Below are 27,857 nucleotides of genomic sequence, written 5' to 3'. Positions count from 1 at the left end.
CTCGGAATGCTCCATCATTGTCCTGAATGATGCCGGATCGGCGACTGGGAGTGGGAAATGGTCTTGGATCACCTTGTCTTCCCTGCGTAAAGCAGTCTGTGACGTCCCCCTGAGACATGCCCAAAGTTGGAGGGAGAAGAGGGAGAGTTGCAGTTGATGGAAAGTGAGGCCATGGGCTTCTTATCAATGGGAGAGGTTGATAACTAGAGGATTGTACCCACCTGGACCTCTCATGGTCAAAGAAAGGATCATGATCGAAATCTGAGATTTGCTCAACCTTAGCACACAAGAGCCATGGAAATACAGAATCCTATCAGGTCCCCCCTTGCATTGGGACCTACTGAGAAAGAGCAGGCGTCCTTTGACGCATTACTGGAGCTCTGCCGCAGCCGGGGATACCTTGACCACCCGGTAAGCCTCTCAAACGAAGACGTTCGGGATGGTCTGAACGATGAAACAACGTTTCTGTAGGTCTTTACCCGCTTTCATCCCGTCTTCACAACTACTTTGAAGCTCTTTCACCAACATGAACAACAAAACTGACAACAATGCAGGAAGTTCCTTCGTGGACGTTCTTTCGACGTAGATGGAGCTCTCCAGCAGTTCGAGAAAGCGCGAGAGATCCGCTCCTCAGTCGATGCAACAGCCGCGTACGACACTATCAGCATCAATGACTTTGAAAATACCAAGAGCATGGTACGTACGACCAGACCCAGCGACCCTTTATCAAGATGAGCAGATGAGCAATAAGATGAAGAAAATCTTGGAAACGAACGGGCGTGAAAGCGAAGCCAAGCTAATCCTTCTCAATCTCCGTCTACCGCAGTACCCTCACTGGTCCGGCCGACGGGACAAACGCGGCCTACCCATTTGCATCTTTGATATCGCCTCTCTCGACACAGTCACCACGACGAGCTACGGCAAGGACCGGCGCGACGGGTCATTTTGGTTCATGATTATCTGGCTCGTTTTGTGCTTCCCCTGTGCTCGGCCATGCGAGACCAGCCAGAACCTGTCGAAGTACCCCTGACGAGCGCAGTTTATCTTGTCGATATTGCCAGCTTCACCTTCAAACAGGCGTGGAACGTGCGGGCGTATGCCCAGGATATCAGCAAGCTGTTGGCGACTTGCTATCCCGAGGTTGTGGCTAGGGTTTATGTGAGTTGTCGCATGCATTTTGATATTTGACATTGGGTGCCTGTTACCATGATGATTGTTTCTTTTCTTTTGCTGACACGATGGAACGAAAGGTCCTCAATACCTTGTCATCTTTCTCCAAAATCTGGGGTTTGTTGAACAAGTTTGTCGACCAGTGAACGGCAGAGAAGTTGATCATTGTGCAGAAAGAAGATGTAATGCCCACACTGAGAGAGACGATTGATATTGAGAATATCCCCACCCAGTATGGCGGGAGACTCAACATCAAGCCGGTGGATTTTGCCACGCAACTTTGCCCTGTCATTGCGCAAGCCATCAAGTGGGAGGGAACACTCCGCGGCGAGATCCCCGCTGGGCCTATCAAGTTTGTTGTTGACGAGCAGGGTGGCAGGAGCATCGTGGCCGTGGGAACCGCAACAGGTGGAAAGATGAGGAAGGAACTGGTGGCCCGGATTCCATAAGCAGTAAATCTCCCGCAGGGGTTTGCATGATATGGGTCGATGATGGATTTCGCGCATTTGCGGCTGTCTTGGAAGGAAGGCAAAAAGAGACGGGCACGGCGCGGGGAAGGGGGAAGGGGAAGGAAGTTCCGAGATGCTCCACGGGGGTTGAGCAGTTGGTTGACAGTTGGTTTTGCAACATGTCAAATTTCGAGTCCAGATGATCATAACGGCAATGACAACACACATCAAACGACAATTATTACGAGCATGAACCGGGACCGATGTACCCATCTACATGATTCACCCCCACGGCCTCCCGGTGAAGAGGCTCAAGAAGGCCAACTTCTCGGATATGAAACCGGCGTATCAAGTCCGAAGAAGGTATCAGACCAGATGGTGATGAAGGCTGCGCAACAATAACAAGGCTGGCAACACAATTTGCCCGTCCCGTCTACTTTATCCCGAGTGGAATTCTTCCTTCAACGTCATATTCAGGCCTTGTGTATGACAATCCCGCTCATGCCAGACAGTAGCTACTAGCCTGCCTATCCAAGCATTTCATCTGATGCTTTTCATTTGCCAATTACCCACCGGTACAATAGTGTGCCAATTACAAGGAAGAGGAAACTTTGTGCGAGCCGTCGCAACTCCCAGATTCCAGGAATTCGGTATCAAATATTGCCCAACGTTCAACAAGCAAAACACGCGACGAATCGGCAGCATAGAATTCCCACTCATGGTTTGATGCCGTTGAAGCGGATGGTTCCCGCCGAGCCGAGGCATGCACGGCGTTCCCAATTCGAAAGAGCAGTCGTGCTGGTCGTCGCCGGCCTCATGGAAAGCTCGGCAAGGTCCGTGAGGCGAAAAAAAGAGACATGTCCCTTGTTTGGCTATTATTGACAAGTGAGCTAAGAGGAAGCCGCAGGAAGATCCCCACGAGCTATCTGATATCACTTGTTTGCTACTGAAAACCCGTCTGCTTAGTGCTATGACCGAGCAATATTTCCATGCTTCCTACTAGTTTAAGAGACTAGCCTACTGCACAGCTCCTGCTAGTCTCTGCAAAGGGTTTTCCTTCTCCTGATGCCGTTGTTTACTTGTCTAAAAAGTCAACAATCAAAACAAACCCCCCGAGCCCCTCTCTCATTCCTCAATTCCCCTCCTTGGCCACGTCGTATCCTGGCATGGCAGCTGCATATCAGCGTCATCCACAAATTGACGTCCACCCAATAAGACGACACTTGGCCCTAATTGCAGGGCATGCTTTTTGGATGCTACCTCGTTGCAGACGATAGGCCGGAGCCAGGCCTTTCTAGTGGATGCAATATGCCCAACGCCGTGGTAGATCATCGATCTTCCCCATCTCTACGGGTTCCCGATTCCCGCCTGTCTGTCTTGCAAGTACCCAACAGTACCTCTAACGTGGGGGTAGCATCAATGACAGCTGTGGGAGTTCTTGAGGGTGAAAAGTGGTTGGCCGAATATTCATCACGTACACGGTATGTACTCCTGCATTCTGCCGGGGGAAAGAGGCTGCACTGTTTGCATCTTCTGCTCATCATCTCCCCAGACTAGTAACTCCTACTCCCATGCTGCCCTGGTCCCCGGGGCCCACTGCAGAGTTGACATCTCAAGAAGCTCAGACTCAAACAGGAGACCGGCCAGTCGCCAAAGAGCAGGTGGGAGTCGAGGCCATATGGTGGCCCTTCCTGAGCGTGGCTAGCCGGAATCGTCTTTCCCCGTTCCACGGTATAGTCACGGCAAAGTTGCGGGCAGGCACGGGTAGCCAGGACTACGGCCCTGCTCGCCACCGGGCTGCTGATGGGGCTGCAAACCGAAAGCCGAGACCAGGAAAGGCAATGGTCACGTTCTCTCCGTCCAGTTGAGCCTCCTGTCACTTGATAGAAGCCGTGAGATATGATAGCTCTCTCGCGGGCCCTGGCCGGACTCGAAAATTGGCCTAGAAGATATGCGGCCCGAATGTTTTCCTCGTGAGCTCATTTCATGAACGAGAAGAATAAGAAATTGGAACTTGCTCCATTCAACGGAAAGGAGGGATCTGTCATCCCATCTAGGAAATCCACCATCCCCAATGAGCAGAGTCGCCGCCCTTCACCTGCCTCAACCACCATCAGGCTCCATCATAATCTCCCGGTGCTAGAGATGGGATGACAGAATGGGGGATGGACACTAGGCAAAACAATGCGCCCCTTGATACCCACTCCTGGCGCCATGTAGTAGGTAGCTTGCGGGGAAGACAGGCACTCGTCGACGAAGAGATATCAGAATAATACTTAGATAACTTGATATCACCGACCCCGTATATCTGTTGTTCCAGTCCGAGACACTTGAAACGTGGTGAACCATCATTCAGACTTCCATCAGGAATAGCCACCTCCACTTCTTTCTCCCCTTGTTCTGTCATATTGCAATTGTCACACTCTCCATCGTCTCTTTTCGGATCTACCGAGCACATACCTCGACCCTCCAGTCGCCGAACTCCGACACTCACCTGTCATCTGAGATTCCTATTCACTAAACCTTGGGAGCATCCCGCGCACCGGCACCCGCCTTTCCATCTCCCCAACACCGCAGCCAGCAACTTTGTGCCAAGCATATCCAACCCTGTGAAAGGAACAGGTGGTTAGAGTCCCAAGGCATCCATCCACCCAGAGAACCTGGAAAGTTCGTCCTCGGCTGCCAACTTAATTCTTGCATGACGAACCAGAAAATATCCCACCAGATCTGGCCGCACCACATCCGCACGAGCCCGACCAATTCTTGACCGTTGTTGTCAGGCAGCAGCAAGCAAGGAAGAGGAGTTTCTTGAACTCTCCAGATCCCTTCCCGCATCACCACACCACATCCACAGCGGCATCGTTGCGGGGTATCCTCCTCCACCGACCCGGAGAACAGCAGAACAGCCTTTGGCGCAAGACAAGTGCCACGCAAGAGGCGCAGAGCAGCGGTGAAGATTGAGAAGACGAAGAAGAATTGAGGAGAAATAATCGAAGGTATCCGTACCTCTACGGAGAGATACTATCGAGAGAACTTTGACCGCAGTTGTGTGGTGAGAATCGCTCGCACACCCGACTGGTCTGTCTGGCCACCATCGCATCAAGGACCTGGACGACGGGCAGAGAACAGACAGACGTAAGGAACAGGCTTGCTTGGAAAAGGCAACCCAAACTCACCGCCGCCGACTTTCTTTCCTTCCACTGAGAGAGAAGGCGACAGCCCACGAAGAGATGTTTATCAGTAACCTGAAACCCTCTCAACAAGACATGGAGGAAACCGACGAATTGGTTTGGCGCAATAATTTCCTCGAACCAGCTCCCAGATCCGCAACTGCTACCACAGCCGGCTTTCCACCTCTTCTTCACAACGGTTTTGACAACCTTGACAACCACGAGTGGAACAAATCCGTGAACAATCTAAAAGACTTCTGTGGCCAAACGGCACAAGCCAACTCCAACAACAACAACAACAACAACAACGCCTCTGCCACTTCCATTCACAACTTCCATCATAATCACAATCCTCATCAGTTTGACCCCACGTCTTCGACTCCTCACCTAGACATGGGCATGGACATGGACATGATGACTTCCCCTTCCCACTTCAACATGTCCTTTGACTCCTCCACCATGTCTGCGAGCTGTTCGCCGTCTGTGGGCGCCACATGGAGCGAATCATCTCCAGAGTACGAGACGTGTCGCCAACAGGAAGCCAACAGCAGCAACAGCAGCTTCCATCGGCCTTCCACCACCGAGAGCAGCAACCCAAGTACCAGTAATGACGCACAGTCCTTTTCTCCCACGAGTGACGCAAGCTGGGGTTCGTCTCCCGCTCCGGTATGTGTGGAGTCTTTTTCTCTCTTCTCCTTCTGTCTTGTCTCTGTTTCTGTCTCTGTTTTGTTTTGTTTTGTTTCTGTTTTGTTTCTCCATCTTCCCTTCCACTCTTCCCTTTTTCTTTGTTCACTTGTTCATTTACAAACAAACCAATATCGAACATGTTACTGATCAGAGATTACTTCCAACAGCAACAGATCCAAGGGAGCTACATGGACCTTTCGGATACCACTGGCACCGCAACCACTACCGCCACCTCTCATCGCAGCAGCAGCAGCATGTCTGCTTATCCCGGTCAGGGTCAGCAGAATCAGCAACAACAGCCAGCAGATCTCCCCCCTCACTTGTCGAGTTTCCAAGGATCTGTTGAGACAGACACCTCTGGTCTCTTCAACAATGCCGGCAGTGCCCCTTCTCAGCAGCAACAACAAACTGCCAACATGTCAGATTTCGTAGTCTGGCCATCGTCGTCGCAACCATCCATCACCTCGGCTTCACCCTCGTTTGCTTCCCATCAACAAGCTGAACCAAGGTGGCACAACCTACACCAGTACTCCGCTGTCTCTGCTGCTGAGCCAATGTTTGATGAACCTCGGTTTTCGTCATCGTCTGCATTCGACAACATGTCTGATGGAGGCATGTCCTCTACCAACATGCCATCAAGCCCCATTAACCCATTTGATGCGACTAGTCACCCCTCAGTTCTCTGTGACGGCCTTCCCAGCCCTACGCGCAGCAGCTTTGGACGTTCTGTCGGCGGTGTCTCACTTCAGCTTCAGCAGCAGGGCCAGTTCCCATCAGTCATGCTCAACGGCGGCCAGCTGGCGTCGGGCGGCGTTTCGTTTGATGGAAGCGGTAGTAACTTCTCACATACCCATCATCCGTCTTCCTCCCCCTCTTCTGGCACCATCGGCGGCGGCGGTGGTGGCGGTGGTGGCGGTGGTGATATCCTCTTCCGAGGCCCCATCTCTAACCGCACGGTATTTGATTACCCATCATCGGCTTCGGGTCCTACACACTTTGATCAGGACATGAAGGCCGAGGGACCACTGTCCGTCTCGCCCGGCTCGCTTTGGTTGAACAACAGCCATCAACAACATCAGCACCACAAGACGCCGACGCCTCATCCATCGCCTGACTCCTCCCCTCTCGGCGACCACAGCTTCTTCCACCAGAACAACCAGATGCCCTTGCCCATTGACTTTGGCGTCAGCAACAACGCTCAGTTCGGCAATAGTCACATCAACACCAGCCAACTCCATCCCCATTACGTCCAGCAACAACAACAAAAACAACAAAGCCGGGCACAGACACAGCGCAAGTCCCTCCCTCACAGCCCTCCTCATCGGATGGGCGGCGGTGGCGGCCGCCCGCCTTCCCCTCGCTATAACCCCGCTGTGATGGCCACGAGAGAGATGCTTCCTTCCCACCCCAACTCTCCTTCCATGTCCATGCACTGGGGACATCGTCAAAACCAGCCTCACGGTCTTCCCCATCATCACCAGTTGATGATGAAACCCAACACCATCCCCTCCCACGCCAACCACCCCCAGCAGGGGCACCTCGCGTCCATGTCCCACCCCCGTCGCAGCCACCAACAACCCTTCCACCACACCCAAAACCACGGCGCCCACCCGTACCACCCATCTTCCGGCCCCTCCTCCAGTAGTACCAAGCGTCGCGCCCAAGGGGGTCTCCCCGTCACAGCAACCGACCACCTCAAGCGCCAGAGAGCCGAACAAGACGCGCTGCTGGTTCGTCTTCGCAAGCAAGGAAAGTCGTACAAGCAGATCGCGCAGATTGGTCGGTTCACGGAGGCGGAGTCGACGCTGAGAGGACGGTACAGGACTTTGACAAAGAGTAGGGAGGAGAGAGTTCGGAAGCCGGAGTGGACTGATAAAGATGTGAGTATTTATTCCCCATTTTCTCGGTGCTGGTGGTAATGCAATTTCTGTGGTGCGGTGGTGGTGGTGGTGGTGGTGGTGAATAATAAGAGATGGTGATAGAAAAGTGCTGACAAGTGTGATGAAACAGTTACGTCTCCTCGAACAAGCCGTTCGCACCCTAGCCAAGGGGCCGTTGAGCGTTACTTACTCTAACCCCAGGACATCGTCCTCCACCCCGTCGTCGTCGTCGTCGTCGTCGTCGTCGTCGTCGTCGTCGTCGTCGTCTTCCACCACAGGTCCCACCCCCGGTCCGGCCGGTGAGGCAATGAGTATCACCTCCTTGGTCTCTACCTCTTCCGCTGCCTCAAAGTCCAAGGCCAAGTCATCGGACCCCTCCACCTCCGCCTCATCCCCCAACACCACCACGCAATCCCAGTCCCAACCCCACCAACCCAGTCAACAAAGGGGCATCCCAACAACCACGACCAAAATCCCCTGGAAGCAAGTAGCCCACTACATCTTCGAGCGCGGCGGCTCCTACAAGTTCGGCAACGCCACCGTCCGCAAGCGGTGGGAGGAGCTGATGCGCAGCGAGCTGGCCAAGGGCAAGGATCTGCACATTGACTTTTGGAAGCAGAGGAGTAAGCGGAGTCCTTACCACTCGCTTTCTCAGTCTCGGTCTGCTTCAGCCTCTTCCTCTTTCAATTCGAGGGCTGGTTCTACCCGTCAGGTTCAGGCTCATGGCCAGGCTCGTGGCTCGGTTTCTGGGCCTTCTTCAGGTGAGGAGAGGGGTGTTAGGCACGAGGCTGCTGCTACTGTCACTACCACTACCTCTACTCATATGAAGAGCGAGAGGGATGATGGTGAGGGTGATGGTAACCTAGCCTACTCTGACTGGCTCGACATGAGTGCCCTTGGCGATGATGCGGAGGAGGATAATGGCAACGGCAACGGCAATGATGGAGATGGCGACTACGACGTCTCTGATGCTTTGGACTCCGAGGAGGAAGAGGAGGAGGAGGATGATGATGAGGATTCGGATGGTGATTACATGGAGGAGTGATCTTCCATTCTCCTTTCTGTTTCCTCTTCGTTCCTCTTCTCGCTCTCCTCTCTCCTATCTACCCGCATCAATTCCACTCATTCCATTTACACACCCGTCCCTTGATGGCTGTCTAGGCTTTTAGACACACAAGTGGGCCGCTTGGCGTGTACATGTACAAGTCCCCTTTGTATCGGCACCGTACACTTTTTTTGTACGATACAGAAGGGGCTGGATACAGGTACTACAAGCACATATATGCACAGATGATTAGTAAGCAAACATACAGGTTGCATGATTCTAAAAAGGCTAAACAGTGGTGGTATAAAGCAACGGTAGAGGGAGGGGAGAGGAGTTGACGAGGAAAGAGTAGGCCAGGAGGAACACACAAGGAAAAAAACAAGCAGAAGAAGCATAAGAAATAAATGGACAGCAGGCCATGAGACGGTTATTACTTGCATTTACGCCATGGGATGGGAATGAGGAGGGAATGAAAAGGATTAGCAGGACAGAATACACAGCAAGGCAGGAAGGCAACCCAAGGAAAAAGGAAAGGAGTGGAAAAAGGGGTTTAGGCAAAAGGCCTGGCGGTGCATTCCGGTTACCATAGTAGCTATCACTCTTGGGAGTTCAGTCATTCCAGCGGTTTGCTTTTACCGGTTTCCTTCGCTTTCTGGTATTCATGGCTCGGCTCGGTTTGGTTCGGGTTCGGTTCGGGAGACGAAGAAATGGGATGCAAACGGTCGGGCATATTAGAAGCTTGGCCAGGTTGCGGCCCGGCGTTAGACCAGAGATAGATAAAACTCTGCCGCAGTTATCGAGTTGATATTATAAGAGGCCCGTTCAATCGATGATATCGCTAACTGCTGAAGATGATGATATGTCGTCCAGCTGTGCTGTTCAGAGGTGTGGTGTGCAGACGTCGTAGCCGGAGTGCCGGAGAAGGTCGTCAACCTTCAAAAAAAAAACCAAAAAAAAACCGGTATCCGGCACACACGATGCATGAGGCCCGGCACCCGCCTCTTTCTTCCAACGGATGTACTGAGATTTGTCAACAAACGGACATCCAGCACCTGTCCCCTCCTTCCCATCTCCTCCTCACAACACCCCCTTCCTCTCCGGGCTCCTTCTCCTCTCCTCCACCTCAGGCCCATTAGGAACCCCAATTACACCCAACAGCTCCCCCACCCTGCTCGGGTTCTTCCTCAATGCATCCCACTCCCTCTGGCTCTTAACCAGCGCCGTGCCCGCCAACACGGTTCCGTTGAGAGCTAGCTTGCCCACCACCTCTTCCCCTTGCTCTCCGTTACCATCTAGCTTCCTCTCAACAATAGCCGACCCCTCAGCCAACCGAGGAACAATAACCATCACGCCCCGTGTCATGGCTAGGTTATAGGATATCGTTGCTTCGCCGCCAGTTTGTATCTCATCCGCTCCGTTGCTTTGGTCTTCCGGTTGTTGGGATGATTGTTGAGATCCTGGCGATGCTGGTGATGGGTGGGAAGACTGCTGATGATGTTGCCGGACGGCGTCACGAGCACGTCTGTATAACCGGAGGTAAAGGGCGTGTAGTTCCTCCCCCGACATTCCCGGCGTCAAACGCTCAGCGAAAGTCTTGAACGGTAGTTTTTGGGTTATTGTTTCCTTGGTGTCGTCGATCAACCGCTGCGCTAGAACTTCCCACCTCCCTTCTCTCGTTGTTTCCAAGCCCTCCAACCCCTCCCTCATCTTGTCCACAACCAACAGCTGTAAATGCCTATGCGGCTGGCTTGCCCCGGAGTGTTCACCGCAGTTGAAGAAGGCGTATAGCTTGGTTTCCTCCTTGTCCCCCCTTCCCCCTTCTTCGCCAGTGTACTGTTGGTAGGCTTCTATGCACGCCCTCGTCGCCTCCAAATCTTCCCTTTCCAACAAATGCGTCTGCTCCTTATACTCGGTAGTCGTCAAAATGAAGTGTTCGGGCACGATGGCGAATTTGTTCAGCACGAGGTTATGGTAGGGAGGGAGTGGGCAGACGAGCATTGGGGGAGATGGGTTGTCGAAGGGGTCGAAGACTAGTTTCTTTTCCGGGGCAGGTGACACGGTACCGACAGACGTAGTAGACGGCGGCGAAGGAGCGCGGTGGTCGATTATCCCGACGGGTTTGGGCGCTTTGGGCTTGTTGGCTAGGGAGGGGGAGAAGCGGAGCTGGAACTGTTGGGACACACGGAGAGTTAGCGGGAGGTTAGGATTAGGTTAAAGTGATGGGATGGAGGATGGATGATATTGGGCATAGGAGAGAAAGAGAAGAGAGAAAAGAAGCCAACCAACATACAGGAATAGAACTGACGTCCACCAAGGTTACTTGGGTGGGATAGAAGTTGACATCGCCCGAGGCGCGCGCCTTGTTGAAGGCTGTCCGGACGAGTTCGGGGAGATTGGGCGGGGCTTTGATTGGCGGCATGGCGTCCTTGCCTGTGTCTGTCATCTGTAATGCGATGCGATGCGCGCGTGGAATTGACTTTTTTTTGCTGTGTCGCGTTGCTGCGCGTCAGTTGTCAGGAGGAGGTTTGGAGAACGTGGAGATTGATCGTCGCGAATAGCTTCGATGAGGTCATGGGTGGTCCGTGCGTTGGTCCTCGAATTGTTCGAATCCTTTGGTAGTGAATATGTTCGAGAACAATTATTGAAAAACATCAAGCATGTAATAAAACTGGTTAACGATGCCCCTGAAGTCAGTTCTGTTATCAATCAGTTCATATCTAAAACATGTCAACGGTGGTTTCCCCAGGAGGCATTCTATAGAGTAATGAGTTGGAAACCAATGAACGAGGAATTGAGACGTACCAATAAATATCTGTTCATTATTGCATGCCTTCTAGTAATATCTGTTGAGAAAGCCCATGACCCGGGCTGGTAAAGAGTGAATCTCACGAATGTTCCCAAATTCCCATGCTTCCAAAGAACCCGAACCCGAACCTACCTTACCTACCTTAGCCAACACCCTTCCCTCAACACCTGATTACTTTTTCCCAGAGGTCATGTATCCAAAATCACTATTAAACCCAACTATTTCAACGAGGAAGCGTCACCTCTCCAGCCATGAACTCCATCCTTGAAACCATTTGCTTCTACTTGACCTCTCATCTTCTCTTCCGTTATGAACCTCCCCGGAAACATCACCCGCAAACCTCGCCCACCTCAACGTCAGACTGCCCCCTAGAACCGGCAATATGCTCACCAACTCCCCCAATCCCGCATACTGTGGTGGTATCCTGATCCCCTTTCCATCACCTCCTAAGGACTCAAACAATCCCCCAGCCAACAAGATCGCAAAGACATTGTACACAAAGCTCCAGCCAAAGTTGAACTTGATCCTGCGCATTGCCTTTTCGCTCATCTCGATCAACGTTAGAATGCCGGTAAGATTAGATCGGATGAAAACCACGTCCGCGGCCGCCTCGGCTACATCTGTGGCTTGCCCGTTGGATTCCGCCATGTGCACGCCGATGGTGGCCCGGGCAAGGGCGATGGCGTCGTTGGTGCCGTCGCCGCAGAAGAGGACGGCGGGTGGTCTGGTAAGTTTTGGAGTGAGGTAGATGCCGAAGAGGGAGTGGGTACGGGCCGAAAGTGGTGGGATGAGGAGGTGTTTGATGTAGGCTTCTTTTTCTTCGGGTTTGCAGCGGGAGCGGATGTTGTGCTCGGGAATGTCGAGTTGGCGGGCGACGGAACGGACGGCGAGGTCGTCGTCGCCGGAGATGACGTGGATGGTGATGCCTCGTTGGCGGAGTTGGGCGATGACGGATGGTGCTTCGGGACGGAGAGTGTCGTGGAGACCGAAGATGGCTGCTAGGCAACCGTCGATGGTGAAGCAGAAGGCGGTGTGGCCTTGAGAGAATATGTGTTGGACAGAGGGATCGGACTCGAGACCCAGCCAGCGTGAATTTCCAGCTCGGAGTACTTGGCCAGATGGTGAGTGGCCTTCGACCCCTCTACCTGGAAGAGCTTTTTGGTGACTGATGACTTCAGGCGTTACTCCCATGAAGAGGAGATAGGTAGACACTGAGGCGGCGACTGGATGTTTGATGTCATGCAGCAGACCAAGTAGTAAGGACTTGGAGATATTGGAGTCGCTCTCCATGAAACGCACATCCTGGACGTCAAGTTGCCCCTTGGTGAGAGTGCCTGTTTTGTCAAGCACGACGTGGGATGTTGTGCGGGCAATTTCCACGGCACCTAATGACTTGAACAGAATCCCTCTGTCACCTGCCAAGCCGCTGACCATGGTATTGACCATTGGAACTGCCAGTCCAATGGCGCAAGGGCAAGAGACGATGAGAACAGTGATAGCATAAGTGAGCGCTTGAACGATGGCCTCGGCAGCACGAAGTTTGTGTACCTTGACACCAACAATGCACCATATGATCAGGGTGATGCCTGTCAAACAGAGAACAGCGCGAACAAGATAACCAGCGACGCGATCGGCAATGCCCTCAATTTTGGTCTTGGCCACTTTTGCTTTGTGCACCATAGTCATAATGATGCTGATGGTGTTGTTGCCGGGAACAGTTGTGAGGCGCACTCGGAGCGCCCCTGAGCCGTTGACTGTCCCTGAAATAACCGCAGATCCTTCGGATTTGACGACCGGCCGAGACTCGCCAGTGATCATGGACTCGTCCACCTCCGAATCACCCTCCACAATAATGCCGTCGGTGGGGATCTTAGCTCCTGGAATAACCTTGAAGTAGTCCCCATACTGAAGCAGTCGTGCGTCAATCTCCTTCTCGCTGCCTCCGTCTTCGTCAACAAGAAGGGCGGTGTGGGATTGGAGAGACTTGACCTTGGAGACCGAGGCAACAGCCTTGTGCTGCGCGTAAGCGGCAAGGAAGCGACCGACCATGATGAGAGTCACAAGCAGAGTGCTTGTCTCGAAGAACTGCCCTGTCGACAGTGGATGTCCGGATACCAGAAGGGCAAAAGACACCACAGAAAAGATGTATGCTGTAGTGGTGCTGAGCACAACCAGGAACTCCATGTTGATGGCCCCTGACTTGAGCAGCGGACTTAAAGCCTCGCGGTAAAAAGGGCCGGCAACGAGTATTTGGACAAGTGACGCCAGCGCCAGTGATGCATATCCGTACCAAATCATCCGCTTTCCAGATTGTGGAAGATACGCCAAGACAATAACAGGAATGGTCAATATCCAAGAGAGCATCGTCATACCGAACAAATGACGAACGTTTTTCCAGCCAGCGGCGATGTTTTGGTCGACTGAGCTTTTTGCGAGCGTCAAAGGAGCCCCGAAACCAATCTGCACCAAATCTCTGGCGCCAACGACTTTAGGATCGTAGTATATCCTGACCATCTTCTTGTCGATGGCTGATGCTTGAGACACTCCCATCGGCAATGGTTTAGAGACAAACTCGGTCGGATTGTTAGGGACAATGTCGAGGCTACACGCTCCTTCGATAACCCGCTCACATTTCCAGGTAGTGGACCTTTGAATCAGTTCGATCACATCGGCAGCCGACGCGAGACTCAGGTTGACGTCAAAGTCGACTTGTTTGTGTGGGACGCTGACTTTGAGGTTTTTGATGGCCTTGATGTTAGCGGCCACTTGGTGGAGTTCCTGCCCGCAGCACATCTTTTCGATAATGAGAACAACATGCTCGTATCCAGAAAGACCTTGTTCCAGATCGCATGTACCGTCCGATTGCCCGCTCCTTGACTGAGCCGGTGCTATGCTGGAACTCGCCGTTGAGAACTCCTTATCGCTGATAGGGATATTGGTAGGGATACTTGTAGGTATACTTGTAGGTATAGGCTCAGTAGTCTGAAACTCTGACTCGTGGGTATGGTGTTTCTTGAAAGTTTTCTGTGATAAGGCGCTGAACGTTCGGGCGAGATTTGGGAACCGGCTGTGGTTATGGCCATGGCTGTGACTCTGGCCGTGAGAATGCCCCTCACAGCCGTGTAATACTGGACACGGTTCTTCAGAGGCTTCGGAATGTGATGGGTGAGAATTGGAACCATACTCTTGGTGTGGTGGGCTGCAACATGCCTCGGTCCTGGCCGCACAAGATGAAGAGACTTCAGGCCTGCGACTCCCACTCTTTCTGCTTGGCTCCCGTAGAGTTTGACTGCTGTCCTGGTTTTCGCTTGGCTCTCCACCACAACACCTGTCTTGGCAGTTGTCCGTCGTCGTCTTGATCGTGTAGTCTTTCCCCTCTTGTGCCCCTGGGTCCCTAATTCCCTGGCCAGTTCCTTTCTCGTCGTCGAAATACTCTCCATAGCCGATATTTGCAGAAGAGGATGCCGTAGTTTCTGAACTCGTAGGGCTGTCATTCGTGTTGGATCCATGGTCTCCACGACCATGTGAAGACGCTGGGACCTCCTCAGGCGTAGTTGAAAGAGGGCGTTTGGACGGCGCGCAGCAACCTGAATTGCAACCCATCGTAAAGCGAATACTGATGAAAAATGATGTCTATTGCGTATTTTGTATGGTATGTTGTAGGGCAGATGTCGAACTCGCTCTGAAGAAAGATGGAAGCGAAGGAATTGTCCGCGTGGGGGTGGTGCTCTCCTGTTTATAAGCCAGTCGGTTGTGTTTTTGGCAATGCTGTCGAGTCCATTAGATGAGCAGCGAGGGTCCAAGGCATCCTGCTTGAGGGCGGTTTCAAGTAAGTTGGTGACAAACACGGAGGATAGTGGCATAAGCTTGATGTATGCGCCTCGACTGCTTTGGAGTAGATGGGTTTTATAAAGTAAACCTCAACGGCCAACACTCCCGGGAGTACAAGGTGCGTGCGAACACGAGATGCAGGTGTGATGGAATGGATGGACCCTAGGTAGTCGATGTGAAGAAGCTCCGATGTGCCCGGGAGAGGTAACAGCGATATAGGTATCATGGAAATGGACGGAAGGAATGGAGGAGGGATTGGCTGTCAGATGCATTCCGGTTGGAGGTTCAGTAGACATGATACTTTACGATCTGCTTCTTGCCGTCGGGTGTGCCATCTTCCACTTGGCCATCTGGCATCTCTGATAGACGAATAAGGACATGGAGAAAAGAAAAAGGCCGGTGACCACTCGGCAACGATGATAACAAAGAGAGTGGAGGACAGGCATCGGGATTGACCCGTTCAACCCCTGACGCTGCAGTGTAACATGGACAGCCTGCCGCGGGCCATATCAGTGACTGGTGAAGCGGCCGTGGAATATTTTGCATCACGGTGATCAAGTTGCTTCTTCAAATCGAGTAAGGCGAGCGAGTGTATGTCATTTGTTAGCCATGCTTCACTGCAGCAAAGTCGGACTGTTCAATGGCTCCCGTGAGTTGGCCGCCGATTGCCTCATCCAGGACGGTTGGGCAATCGTAGAGATAATCAGATGGATGCCATCAAGGTGTTGAAAAGTCGTGGGGGTATTTGGAGAAAAAGTTGAAAAGAGAAGAACGAGCAAGCGATGAAGTTGAGACCCAAGTCTTGTGGTGGAGACTGCAGGAGGACTGTAACAATCAATAGCAAAGACAGCACGTCTGTCCGAAGTGGATCCTCGAGCTTGTGTGTTATCGGAGGGGGCCAAGATTCTCGAGAAGGACAGAATAAATGAAAAAAATGGTCGTTGTCCTCCTTGGGCATACTACTGCGCAATCACCGGTTTCAGGGTTCAATTATACCGAAACACGATTTTCAAGGAGATTCAGCGGGTTGTTCAGCACTGCAGTGGCTGCTCATTTCGAAGACTCGGACGCCGAATCCTCGGCAGGAACCGACACCGTGAGCACCTTCCCTGCGGAAGGGCCATCTGTGCGTTCTTGCAAGATGGGCGTCGATGGCGTTCGTCATTCATTTCCACCTGCATAACAGGGACACCAGCTGTGCAGTGTGCGCGACTGCTTCAGGCGGGTCACCATCGTGACTTCCGCGTGGGATCCAATGTATACAAGTAAGCATCGCTTCGAGAAAGGAAGGAATGAGAACCTCTTCGGGTATCTCGGTTACCTCTAGCTTCCATTCTTTCCATTCTCTGGCAATCCGCAATTTTCAGAGAAACACTTGTGCCTTCCGTTGCACGGGCGAGACTCACATTTTGATCGTTACACCAGTCATCCGACCGGACCTTTATCCGGATGGAATGGAAACGCGGGAGCTTCAATCTCCAAGCTCTTCTCCCAACACTACTCTCGCCTCACTTGTTTCCTACCACCTTGAGTGCCTTCTGTTATCTCTCTGATCCGAATTGACATTTGTAGGGAATTCAATCGTCGCCGAACCTATGTGTGCATCATCGATCATTGAGGTCAAAGACACAAGAGCACGAACCCCGGCACGAGTCGATTACGGTGGCGTCAAGTAGTTCTAGTGTCCGTCGTTGTCAAGACACTCGTGTCTCACTTCTGCCCTACCAGATCTTAGACCTGCCAACCTCACAAGCTGCACCAGAACCAACTTTGAGTTGGAAAGTAGCGCATCAAAGACACCATGTGTGCGAGTTCTTCGCGTACAGACGAGCCTCGAAGGAGCCAGGGCTTCAACCAGAGCCCTAGCCCGCTATCAGCCGACCTAACAACAAATCACGACTTGAACGGGGTCGCCAATCAGAGAGAAAACCGAAGCGGTGGTAGGACGGGAATCTCGTTTCAGATACTGCGAGAGGGAGCCGGCGACCTGACCAAGACACACCCATCACCAGTGTCGTCATCCAACCCGCAGCCGAGCCTACCTCCATCTACCGCTCAAGTGGAACCTCCAACTTTGGCTGGCCCTGTCAACCAAGAGAAGAGTCGTCTGGAACAAATCAAGCATGCGGTCATCACATTTAGCCAGTTCGTTGGTCCAGGGTTCATGATCTCCGTGGCATACAGTGAGTGTCACTGTCACCTACCACGAGCCTCAGTTCACTGACAAGATACTGCGTACAGTCGATCCTGGTAACTATGCCACCGATATCGCTGCTGGAGCATCGTACCGCTTTCAGCTACTCTTCATTGTCCTCTTGAGTAACCTATTCGCTATCCTTCTGCAGAGTCTGGCCATCAAGCTCGGCACAGTCACCGGCCTAGACCTTGCATCAGCATGCAGAGCCTTTCTTCCGCCATGGCTGAACTATTCCATATACGCTTTGGCTGAAATCGCCATTATTGCGACAGATATCGCTGAGGCAAGTATCGGTTTTCTCATGGGCATAGACAAGAACTAATAAGGGTCACTAGGTCATCGGCACCGCTATTGCCTTCAACCTCTTGTCTCCCAAGATACCTCTTGTAGCAGGATGTGCCCTTTCAATCATCGATGTCATGCTCATCCTCGTCTTCTACAACCCAACCGGCCACATGAGAGGCCTGCGTATTTTTGAGTTCTTTGTCTGCATTCTGGTGATGGGCGTAGTGGTTTGTTTCTGCATCCAACTCTCGATGATCTCCAACACGAGCGTCGGCCAAGTATTCAAGGGCTATCTACCTTCAGGCGCCGTGATCGAGCAGCAGGGGTATGTCGGCTTCTAGTTCCTGACATAGACAGATCACTGACACACAACTAGCCTTTACCAAGCATGTGGCATCCTCGGAGCAACCGTCATGCCTCATAGCCTTTTTCTTGGCTCCGGTATCGTGCAACCTCGTCTTCGCGCCTATGACGAACAACACAATCTCCTACCTGCCGAACCTGTGTCCGCCAACTCGTCCATCGTTGACAGCATAGACGCCGATAAAGTCCACTACATCCCCTCCCAGTCCGCCATCAAACACTCACTCAAGTACTCCATCGCCGAACTCGCCCTTTCCTTGTTCATCTTTGCCCTCTTCGTCAACTCGGCCATCCTCATTGTCGCCGGCGCTTCTTTGTACAACAACGCTGAGGCGCTCGACGCCGACATTTTCGCCATCCACTCTTTGCTTTCGTCATCCATATCGCCAGCCGCAGGAACCATCTTCGCCCTCGCCCTTTTGTTGTCAGGCATCTCAGCAGGCATAGTTTGCACCATCGCAGGACAGATGGTCAGTGAGGGAGCATTGAGGTGGAAGATACGACCCTGGTTGCGTCGACTTGTCACCAGACTAATAAGCATCACGCCTTCCATCATTATTGCTGCCGCCGTAGGAAGGGATGGGCTGAATGCCACGTTGCAGGGGAGCCAGGTGGTGTTGAGCGTGGTGTTGCCGTTCGTCACGGCGCCGCTGATCTGGTTCACGAGCCGGGATCGGTATATGATGGTTTTGCCGGGAGCGGCGAGATATCAGGTGGAAGGCGAGGAGGAAGATGAGAGGCCGTTGTTTTCGGCAAGGAGGGGATGGATGGGTAGGGGCAACGAAGGGGAGGGAGGAGTCAAAATGGCGAATTCTTGGTTAACTACGATTGCGGCGGGTCTGGTTTGGGGGTTGATTGCTGTGATGAATGTAGCGAATTTGGTGTTGCTTGGGAAGGGGAATAGCTAGGTGGTCTCGTTCATGTAATTCTTCATCCAGATGCTGTAAGAAGTTCCCGGAAGGAAATAGGATTGGCAACTGAAACATAAAAAGCCAAGGCAGTTTGCAGCGTGTTTTTGAAAGTTGAACGTTAGATACCTTACCTTACGCACTACATTCGACTCGAGTTGTTCCGGGCTACAGTTCGGAATCAAAGGACTCGGGAATCGACCGGCGGCGTTGGCGGCGGCGGTAGTGATAGTGGGTAACATGATGAAAGCAGTAATATTAGGAAAAGGCGATAATAAGTAGCTATGCTAATTAGCGATGCTAAGTAGCGAATGCTGCGTCGACGGAGTCTTAGGATTAGTGAGAAGCATCATCATCATCCCTCTCAGTACCTCTAGGCTCTTCCACTTCCTCCTCCCTTATGCTGGATCCCAGCTCGTGCAGTTGGATTGCCATTACAGTGTCCATTCTCTCCCTCACCCTGTTCCATACCCCATCGCCCTCCCACAGAAACGCTAGCTCTTCCAGCGTCCGGTTCCGGGTTTCTAGGAACAAAAAGTACACGATCAGCACTTCCACAGCAATCCATACGCAGTAGACTATGTAATACCGCCATCCAATCTTGTCAAGGGCGATGGGGTTGACATAGTTATTGGAGAACAGGGCGATTCGGTTAGTGAGGTGTTCAACAGCGATACCTTGAGAGCGTTGGTAATAGGGGAAAAGTTCGGATAGGTAGGGGTAGGAGAGGGTGCCCCAGCCTAAAGCGTAGAAACTGTACAAGTATATTATAACGTCAGTTTCCTGATTGGAGTAACAGGGTATTTCTAGGTATTGATACGAAGAATGGAACTTACGGGGTATACAAGAACATGAATACCAAGACTGGGATCGCCGCATTCCGCGAACCTCTCTCCGCCCGCGAGCTGGCAATGGTCCACACTATGTATACTTGCGGCGGCCGTAGCGGTTGCTGAGGAAAGGGACGAAGGGGACCGAACAGAGGGCGCCCAGGGAGTACATGGCCGTGATAATGCCTAAGCGGCTCCTAACCGGATACCCAAAGACTGTAAACAAAAGGCAATGTGGTTAGTCGATGTATCAAGATTCACACGTCCCATAACCCCTAACAATTATTAGATTTCTTGGGGTAATAGATCAATAAGGTACATACACTTCTGCTAGGATTCAAGCTCCTGGACACTGTTCATTATGGCCAAGTCGTAACCAGAAGATCACTGTGCTTTTGTTGTTGTTGTTATTTTTAACGTCTACTTCCGCCTCCCGTAGGGCATGAGACGTGCCACATCGGTGAATCTCGCGTACAAAGATAAGAGCAGTGCCCTAAATGTCCACCAAAAGACCATTAACCCGAGGGCAACCCGAGGCCTATTGCCAGTATAAATCATGTGTTGCCCGTAGCGTAAACGCGGCCCAACACCTCCAATCGAATCGCCCAGTGGGCGTGAAGATCACTGTGCTGTGAAGGCAGCAAACACCAAGACAAGGCACAGGACACGGAGCTTGGGTTTCTGGTACCATTTGATGCTGTCCTGCTGGGCGAGTAGGGTGAACGGACAGTCCCAACCATTAAGGTCCTTTAGGCTGGTCATTGTGAGTGCCGTGGCGGTGGTCGTGAGAGAGCGATAATGATACTACAGAAGAAAAGGGGAGGAGAGGAAAAACTCAACCGAAGACGCAGCGGAGATTTGAGTTAATAAGGGCATCTTTTTGATGCACTTGTTCTCGGCTGGATCAGGTAGAAGAAGTTGCGATGTGGTTCAAAGCACCTCAGCTGGCATGTAGTTTTTGCAAAGCTCAATAATTTCCGGCTGCTCTTGCAGAAGTTGTTGCTGCCCTAAGCACATCGATATTTGTACGGACTGCAATAATCCTTCTCTGACTGAAATAATACATGTACACGTGGGAAAGCACACATACCTACTGGGTCATGCATGTAAGGTAGGTAGTCCGCAGTTTCTCTCCCCGGAAGCCTGGCCTCGGCTCTTTCTTTCCTGTTCAGGAAGTCTACCGGCATTCTTCCTTCGACTATCGTTCTTTCCACACCGAGTGGTAGTTGGAAGATACCTCTATCTACCTTTAGGCAGGCACCACCTCATCCTTACTTTGATCCCCTCCTGCCTAGGAAACCAACTCTGCACCACCTTCCATTCATCTTGTCCATCCTCACCAACCCAATCCAGCTCATATCTCGCCGCCAACGTCCCCAGCACCTTGTACGCCTGCATCAACCCCATGTGTTTTCCCAAACAGACTCTGCTCCCACCACCAAAGCTCAAATCAGTGTTATTCATTTTCTGGAGTCTCTCCCTGAAGTCTTCCTCGCTTTCTCTGTTGTTTTCGTCTCGCAACCACCGTTCAGGCCGGAATTGGTCAGAGTCCGAACCAAAAACTGCTTCGTGCCTGTTGAGCGTGTAAGGCGTGAAGGAGAGGATGCAGCCTTGGTTGCCTGGGATAAAGTCTTTCGTCTTTTCGGTGCCGCGGGTGGGCAAATGAACCCCACTGGGAGGAACATACCGCTCCAAAGGTAACGCAATGCCCGGTAAGATGCGCAGCGATTCGCGCACGATGGCTTCTAGGTAGGGGATTGCGCGGGCGGTTTTGTACGAGATCGGCGGTGTCCTTGCTTTTGCTGTCTCTGCCCATGGGCCGTAACCGCGCTCAGCAACCTGAAGTTCCCTCTGCAACCGCCTCCAAACCCTCGGCTGTTTCGCACAATGGTACAACGCAGTCTTGATCGCAATAGCCGTCGTATCCGCTCCCGCAAGGGTATTAATCATCAACCAACCCACGATATTCTCATCCCTTATCTTCCCCGATTTGTCTTTTTGCTTAATAGCCATGAATTTCTGCAAATAATCCGGCGTGCTGGTATCCAGGAACTCGGCATCCTTACCAGCGTACCGGTCTATCAACCTCTGCACCGAAAGGGCAGAGTTCGTCTTGCTAAACCCCGGCTGACCTAGCAAGTTACTGATAAACGGGAAAGGGTTCTTGTCAAACACGTAATCAAGCCAGGGCAGGCACCCGACCCAGGCGAAATAGAACATGGCGTCTTGGGCCCGCGCGATGGAGCCGTCGAAGTCACGACCAGAAGACATATACCCGAAGGGACGGGAGAAGGTTACTGTGCCCAAAACGTCCCATGCGTAGAGGGAGATCCAGTCGCCTAGGTCCAAGACTTTGCCTTCTTTTGGCTCGTCGTTGTGATCTTTGGTATCGATGAAGCGGGTTTCGAGCTCGCTGCAGAGCTGCGTGATGGCTGTGTCCATGTGTGGTTCCAGAGACAAGACGGCGTTGGGGAAGTATAACTTGGAGACGAGCTTCTTTTCTTCGGCGTGTTTGGCCTTGTCGAGCTCGGAGAAGAGGTTGTAGACGGGGTGGCCGTTGACGAGGACGCTGGAGGAGAGGTAGAATTCTGTCTATTCGGCAGTGTGGCAGTGAGCAAGACTGGATGTGAGTGGAAAATCAGGGGAGTGGCTGATGGAAGTTTGCTGACCTTCGCCCAATCCCCTTTGATGTTGAAAACAGTCTTGATCATCTCCGGGTAATCGATGTCAAGCACATTCGGCGCTGTACGAACAACTGGTCCGTACTTTCTGTGCATTTCTACCAGGTCATTGTAGTAGTTCCCGCGTACGGTTCTGTAGAGACGGTAGATGTTGGTGAATTCTGTGTGATTCAAATTCATTAGCTTCCACTTTCTCTCATCCGGGAGGAGCACCCGGAGGCAGCAAACTTACTCGCCAGAAAAGGCCCCGGGTACTTTCGCAAAGGATGAGTCCAATGCCAGAACAAAATGTAGAAAAAGATGCCCGTCAAGGCACCTATTCCCAGGGACGCTACCAGGGGGTACTCCTGAAGGACCATGACTGGGGGTTGGAGTGGGGCGCCCATCTTGTCGGGTTGTTATCAGCAGCCAGTATCGTGATGTTTCTTCAGTCGCCTCCGTCAAATGGTCCTCGGGCCATGAAACCGCAAAGGAGAAAATATGAGGTTGTGTGGGAGAACAACGTCGTATTTATGCCATTTCTCATGGTTCAATAACCGCCGCGCCAAGTAGAGGGGTGCGCCGGTGATCATTCGATGTCCAGAGAAACATTGAGACTACCTTGGTATGTATGGATGTCGTTCCGTTCCAATTGTGCGCTATACGATACGCGTCGGAAGCTGGAGGTGCGAGAAAAACCATTGGAGATGCTGAAAAGAAACTAGACTAGGGCTGTCAAGACCCCGTCGGTGTTTTGGGGAAAAGTAAGAGAGAAATTGCTACCTTGCGGCAGATGAAGAGCTGATTTATTGATGACTGGCGGGTTCTTGGCATGGGGTTTAGTTATCTTTTGGCCTCTTCCCTTGGCCATATCATTCGACGGTCATCGCATGAAGATGAGCTTCTTTACACATACTATACGCCTTTTTCCTTGTCGAAGGATTGCTGTTATGCCACTGCTGGAGCGGTGGAGGACGGGGAGACGTCTGATTAGGTAGCATGCATGTGGGCTCGGATGTTGTTACAGCGGGGATCTAGGAGAAAAGGTGGCTAAATTTTTGAAGAAAATATGAAACTGAAGCTAAATCATTTTAATGCGAATGTCAGTTTGCAGGACAGGCGTTGCGCTGATCAGGTTGTTGTTACTTCGAAGTTCGAAGTCAAAAAGTCAGAGTTGCAGGCGTCGGCATGACTCATCACTTCACCCATGGTTTTGCCCAATATAACTTCATAATCTGGCCAAACCATTCAACAACAGCTTCAAGGGCGGCTCTGTGGTGTAGTGGTAGCATACTTGCTTTGGGTGCAAGTGGTCCCAGGTTCGAACCCTGGCTGAGCCCTTCTAGCAATCTTTTTTGCACTTTTTTGGCTTTGTGGTTTTCCTGTACGATTGGGTGTTTGAGTGGATGCCGTGGGTGGACCCGCCACGATGATGTCGTGGTGTGGAGGAGACTTCCCGCTGGCAATCAACAACATCGTCACCAAAACAAAACACTTCCCTCAGTAACTCAACCTTCCACAAGAAAACGACGAAAATGATTATCATCATGCCATCTTCCGCTGGTTCAACATTGAAGAGGGCTGTTTTATTCCAGCTTTCAACGATTGCGCGGCAATGGGCGACCGATACTCGACACTCCCTGTGATTGCGCCACGCTTCCTACCTCATCGTCCGCCTGTTGGACCGTTGGACCGTTGGTGCGGTTCGAACGTGAACTGAGCCACGATCTCGGATCTGGACTTGCTAGGGAGGGGCAGTTCTAAAACCCAAAATGAAAAGCAATCCCGGCTCTTTCTGACGCCGAGGAGAGGCTACTGTCGGATTTCTTGGTCCATTCCGATGAGTCGCATAGGGGACGATCCGTATCGAAAAGACACAGGCGTAACAGACCATCTACAAGCCATATAAGGGAAACGAGTTCCTGTTCCTTGATGGCGCCGAAGACTTCAATACTCTCTGCAGCAAATCCGCCAATGGACATATCAGCTTGGCACATGCTTCCAGAGTCCTCCCTTGACCAGGTGCTGGGCGGCGTCGTTACTAACATTAGTTTACCATGGCATTCGCTTCCCAGACAGCAATGTCTCAGATCACTAACAGGTACTTGAACCACGGTAAAAAGGGGGCAGCATTCCAGTCTGGTGATATTGGCTGGCCAACGTGTTGGAACTCACATACCTCGACACCATGCCTCACTCGCGGTGAGTCTGAAGAGCTATGATGGCGTGGAACGGAAAACCACCAGGGACTGAACGGGTATTTCTACCGCTCAGTCCCCGGGAAATTTCTTCAGTTTGTTTTCCAACCTGTTCCATTGAGCCTCCGTATCGTGCCCCGGTAAACACAATGCTCTACGCACAAAACATCGCCTTTTTGGGTGCTCTGCTTCTGCTGATGCAGGCATCAACGATACTCGCCCATCCTGCTAGACACATACATCACCACAAACATCATCTCGCCAGGGATGTTGGAGCGAAACACCATCAAATCAGGGTTCCAGCTGATACCAGTGAAGCACTGTGGCCGAATCACAGCACGCACAGGTCACTATTGAGAAAGAGAGGAGGCCAGGATAATAGCAAAGAGGGCAAGGAGGAAGGAAAAACCTTCACCATCCGCCAAGTCAAGAACCCTCGTCTTGAAAAACGAAGCACCGCGCAACGCAATGGTTTATCGGCTCTGATCCATGCCTACGCCAAGTACGGCGTTGAGCCTTCGCCGAGGATCAAGAAGGGTGTGAAACTGAATCCGGCTTTTCGTGAATACCGGGAGCAGCTTGAGAAGAGTATGTAATTTGATATTGACCATGACATAGAAGCAGAACTAACAAGCTTGTCAACAGGAGGCGACATCACGGCCACAGTCGCAGCCATCCCTCCCCCTGGCAACTACGAGTACATCTCACCCGTTGAGATTGGCACACCTCCCCAGACGGTGTGGATGAACATTGACACTGGTTCTGCTGACTTGCAAGTCTACCTTTTCTCTTCCTTCTCCAGCTGTCAAGAATCAGGACATAACTAACACTACTCAAACTAAAAAGCTGGGTAGTCTCAACCGACAGCCCCCGCTACCAAACCCGCGGCCACACTATCTACGACCCACAAACATCCAACACCTCGGCCCTGATCCCCGACCTCAACTGGCGCATCACCTACCCCCACGGCTCCGGCGCCCACGGCATCGTCTACCAAGACCGGGTCTCCATCGACGACGTGCTCTCCTTCCCCGCGCAAGTCGTGCAATCCGCCACCTCCATCTCGTGGGACTTCACCACGGACCCGTACGTCAGCGGGATTATGGGGCTGGGTATGTCGGCGGGGAACACGGTTATCGAGAGCATGTACAAGGATGTGGAGGATAAGACGGGGATCAAGATCTTGACGTTTATGGATAATGTCAGGGAGCAATTGGCGGAGCCGGTGTTTACGGCAAATTTGAGGGATAATGCCGAGGGAAGCTATGGGTTTGGGGTTATCAATGAGACGGAGTGCAAGGGCGAAGTGAGGTATGTGGATGTTAAGGAGGATGGCATCTTTTGGGAGTTTGAGGTTGGGGGGTATTTGGTTGGGAATGATAACGAGGAGGTAGAGGGAGAGATGAAGGCAGAAGAGGATGTTTAAGTGGATGAGGTTAAGCCGGAGGACGAGGAGTCTGAGGTGATAGAGGCTGCTCAAACCGAGGAGAGTGCCCCTGGGGACAGTGAGCAGGAGTCAACCACCATCCAACCAGACCAACCCATGGCCTCGAGCCCTGCCACGACTTCATCAACCCAAGACGCGCAAACCAAGAACCAAGACCAAAACAACCTCCTCGAAATCACGAACTCAACCGCCATCCCCCGCACACGACGTGCCACCAACAGCCACACCACCAACTAACGAATCTCCTACCCCTTCACCACCATAACCGACACCGACATCACCCTTCTCCTCCTCCTCCCCGACCGCATAGTATCCGATTACTACTCCACCATCCCTCGCACTTCCTATTCCTCTGACTGGGCCGGCTACCTTTTCCCCTGCACTTACACCGATTCTCTCCCTGACTGGTCTTTTTTCCTTGGTTCCGCACCCGAGACCAACATCACGGTATCCTCTAATTCGAACAAGGCCGAGCCCAAGATGGAGTTGGACCCAGAGCCACAAGGGGAGGGGAATGGAATGAAAGAAGACGGGTTCTACTACAAAGGCACCGTCCCCGGGCGATACATGAATTACGGCGAGGCCAACGCCACTTGGTGCTACGGCGGGATGCAGAGCAGTGAGGATATTGGGTTTAGTGTCTTTGGGGATGTGCTGCTCAAGGCGCAGTTTGTTGTGTTTGATTTGGGCGGGATGAGGGTTGGGTTTGCGGGGAAGGATTTATTGGAGGAGGAAGGGATGGTTGGAAAGGGGGAAGTGAGGGTTTGACGCATTAGTGTCGTGATGGACTGGAGTGAGAGGGATGAGGGTGAGGTGAGATGGTAGTAGGTTTTGTTTTTTTGGAATGGGCGCTGGTTCTATGGATCTGTATCAGTGTTAAACGAGCATGATTAAATGGGAAGGAAGAGGGTTATCGAGGCGGAGTGTCACGGAGATAAGAAAGAAGAAATGTAAGCCGCATGGAAAGCTGTCTCTCTCAAAAGGGGTCTTGGATGTATACAGTCTAAAACCGCCTTGGGATCTCGGACTTCGGTTGACGGAGTCATGTTTCACACCCGACCGATGGTAAGCCCAACGGGCACCAGCGGACACTATTTGCTTACCTCTAGGTATTTAGTGAGCGGTTTTTTGGCCCCCAACTTGCGCGACCGATGGGGAGCCTCATGATCAGCAATACGAAGTAGGCGCACAGGCCATATCTCGGCGAGATATTGGGGATTACAGTTGAGTGTCATTCGTTAGTCTCCGAGGTTGCCGTTGCTTTGGGGTGTGGTGGGTGTGACAGGAAGCAGAGGAGAGTGTAGGTAGCATGGGGAGTTTGAGGCGGCAAGCGGAGCTTCGTTTGTGTCCAATTGTTTTTGTTTTCGAGTTCCGAGAGGACTAACATAAGGCTGTCGTTGTACTAGCGTTGACATGTGCTTGGCTTGGGTACCGTACTCGTCAGCTATCTCGTAGATGTCGGGCAGGGTAGGGTACAAATGTCACACGGACATATGCCACACTCCTGGTAACATACGGGCATATGCTACACTCCTGGTGGCATACGGGCATACACTACATTCCTGGTGGCATACGGGCATATGCCACACTGTCAAACGGGCATATGCCACACTCCTGGTGTCATACGAGAAAGACCTACATGTATGCAGATCGCTAGATGCCTTGGAGCCTCAGGTGACAAGGACCCGTACATACTAGATAGGTACCGTTTCCCTTTGGCATAAGAAGGCCTTGAAGCCCAGCCTTCCTCTAGAGGTTGGAAGGACCAACAAGGCCTTCGAGACCAAAGTAGTTTATCAGCGGAATTGAACTACTGTTCCAAGCCCAGAACACTGCCCTTGTCACAACAAAGGACATGACCGAATACGATTGATTATCTTTCGAGCGAACGATTGGACGTCCTTCAGCCGGCGTGCCTAGAAGGTGTGCCT

General features: G+C 52.1%; 7 protein-coding genes and 1 non-coding gene across 8 annotated transcripts; 5 read left to right on the top strand and 3 right to left on the bottom strand.

The window, feature by feature from the left end:
* Nucleotides 1–294: 294 nt before the first annotated feature.
* SMAC4_09385 (uncharacterized protein) lies at nucleotides 295–1,619 on the top strand (the record flags this gene model as incomplete). The annotated part of the gene is made up of 3 exons (XM_003343871.1): nucleotides 295–467; nucleotides 622–939; nucleotides 1,370–1,619. The coding sequence occupies 3 exons, from the start codon at nucleotides 295–297 to the stop codon at nucleotides 1,617–1,619; spliced, it is 741 nt and encodes a 246-aa protein (XP_003343919.1).
* A 3,838-nt stretch (nucleotides 1,620–5,457) lies between these two features.
* On the top strand, nucleotides 5,458–7,395 carry SMAC4_09386 (uncharacterized protein; the record flags this gene model as incomplete). The annotated part of the gene is made up of 1 exon (XM_003343872.2): nucleotides 5,458–7,395. The coding sequence occupies one exon, from the start codon at nucleotides 5,458–5,460 to the stop codon at nucleotides 7,393–7,395; it is 1,938 nt and encodes a 645-aa protein (XP_003343920.2).
* Nucleotides 7,396–8,551: 1,156 nt separating this feature from the next.
* Nucleotides 8,552–10,930, bottom strand: SMAC4_12879 (uncharacterized protein). The gene is made up of 2 exons (XM_003343873.2): nucleotides 10,692–10,930; nucleotides 8,552–10,570 (listed from the first exon to the last, which is right to left on the bottom strand). Exons 1-2 carry the CDS (start codon nucleotides 10,842–10,844, stop codon nucleotides 9,479–9,481), a joined length of 1,245 nt encoding a protein of 414 aa, XP_003343921.2. The 5' UTR covers nucleotides 10,845–10,930; the 3' UTR covers nucleotides 8,552–9,478.
* A 273-nt stretch (nucleotides 10,931–11,203) lies between these two features.
* SMAC4_09387 (uncharacterized protein) lies at nucleotides 11,204–15,637 on the bottom strand. Its single transcript, XM_066090938.1, has one exon. The coding sequence runs from the start codon at nucleotides 14,808–14,810 to the stop codon at nucleotides 11,445–11,447; it is 3,366 nt and encodes a 1,121-aa protein (XP_065946822.1). The 5' UTR covers nucleotides 14,811–15,637; the 3' UTR covers nucleotides 11,204–11,444.
* Nucleotides 15,638–16,839: 1,202 nt separating this feature from the next.
* Nucleotides 16,840–18,791, top strand: SMAC4_09388 (uncharacterized protein; the record flags this gene model as incomplete). The annotated part of the gene is made up of 4 exons (XM_066090939.1): nucleotides 16,840–17,221; nucleotides 17,280–17,518; nucleotides 17,571–17,845; nucleotides 17,897–18,791. The coding sequence occupies 4 exons, from the start codon at nucleotides 16,840–16,842 to the stop codon at nucleotides 18,789–18,791; spliced, it is 1,791 nt and encodes a 596-aa protein (XP_065946821.1).
* A 1,867-nt stretch (nucleotides 18,792–20,658) lies between these two features.
* Nucleotides 20,659–22,688, bottom strand: SMAC4_09389 (uncharacterized protein). Its single transcript, XM_003343875.2, has 3 exons — nucleotides 22,535–22,688; nucleotides 22,291–22,463; nucleotides 20,659–22,190 (listed from the first exon to the last, which is right to left on the bottom strand). The coding sequence occupies exon 3, from the start codon at nucleotides 22,061–22,063 to the stop codon at nucleotides 20,861–20,863; it is 1,203 nt and encodes a 400-aa protein (XP_003343923.2). The 5' UTR covers nucleotides 22,064–22,190; nucleotides 22,291–22,463; nucleotides 22,535–22,688; the 3' UTR covers nucleotides 20,659–20,860.
* Nucleotides 22,689–23,549: 861 nt separating this feature from the next.
* Nucleotides 23,550–23,621, top strand: SMAC4_13634. Its single transcript has one exon. It is a non-coding gene; the product is annotated as a tRNA-Pro (tRNA).
* Nucleotides 23,622–24,628: 1,007 nt separating this feature from the next.
* Nucleotides 24,629–26,694, top strand: SMAC4_09390 (uncharacterized protein; the record flags this gene model as incomplete). The annotated part of the gene is made up of 3 exons (XM_066090940.1): nucleotides 24,629–25,067; nucleotides 25,125–25,251; nucleotides 25,326–26,694. The coding sequence occupies 3 exons, from the start codon at nucleotides 24,629–24,631 to the stop codon at nucleotides 25,903–25,905; spliced, it is 1,146 nt and encodes a 381-aa protein (XP_065946820.1). The 3' UTR covers nucleotides 25,906–26,694.
* Between the last annotated feature and the right edge of the window lie 1,163 nt (nucleotides 26,695–27,857).

The sequence above is a fragment of the Sordaria macrospora genome, chromosome 4 (assembly GCF_033870435.1).
Source record: "Sordaria macrospora chromosome 4, complete sequence".
NCBI classification, from domain to species: domain Eukaryota; kingdom Fungi; phylum Ascomycota; class Sordariomycetes; order Sordariales; family Sordariaceae; genus Sordaria; species Sordaria macrospora.
Note: the sequence above shows the minus strand (reverse complement) of the source record. Positions and strands in the feature narration are given on the sequence as shown.

Bases quoted from the DNA above. Each gene is read 5' to 3' on its own strand.
- SMAC4_09387 (XM_066090938.1), bottom strand. From the start codon at position 14,810: ATGGGTTGCAATTCAGGTTGCTGCGCGCCGTCCAAACGCCCTCTTTCA.
- SMAC4_09389 (XM_003343875.2), bottom strand. From the start codon at position 22,063: ATGGACACAGCCATCACGCAGCTCTGCAGCGAGCTCGAAACCCGCTTC.
- SMAC4_12879 (XM_003343873.2), bottom strand. From the start codon at position 10,844: ATGACAGACACAGGCAAGGACGCCATGCCGCCAATCAAAGCCCCGCCC. The intron at 10,571-10,691 runs GTATGTTGGTTG...GTGTCCCAACAG, and splicing joins TGGACGTCAGTTCTATTCCT to TTCCAGCTCCGCTTCTCCCC.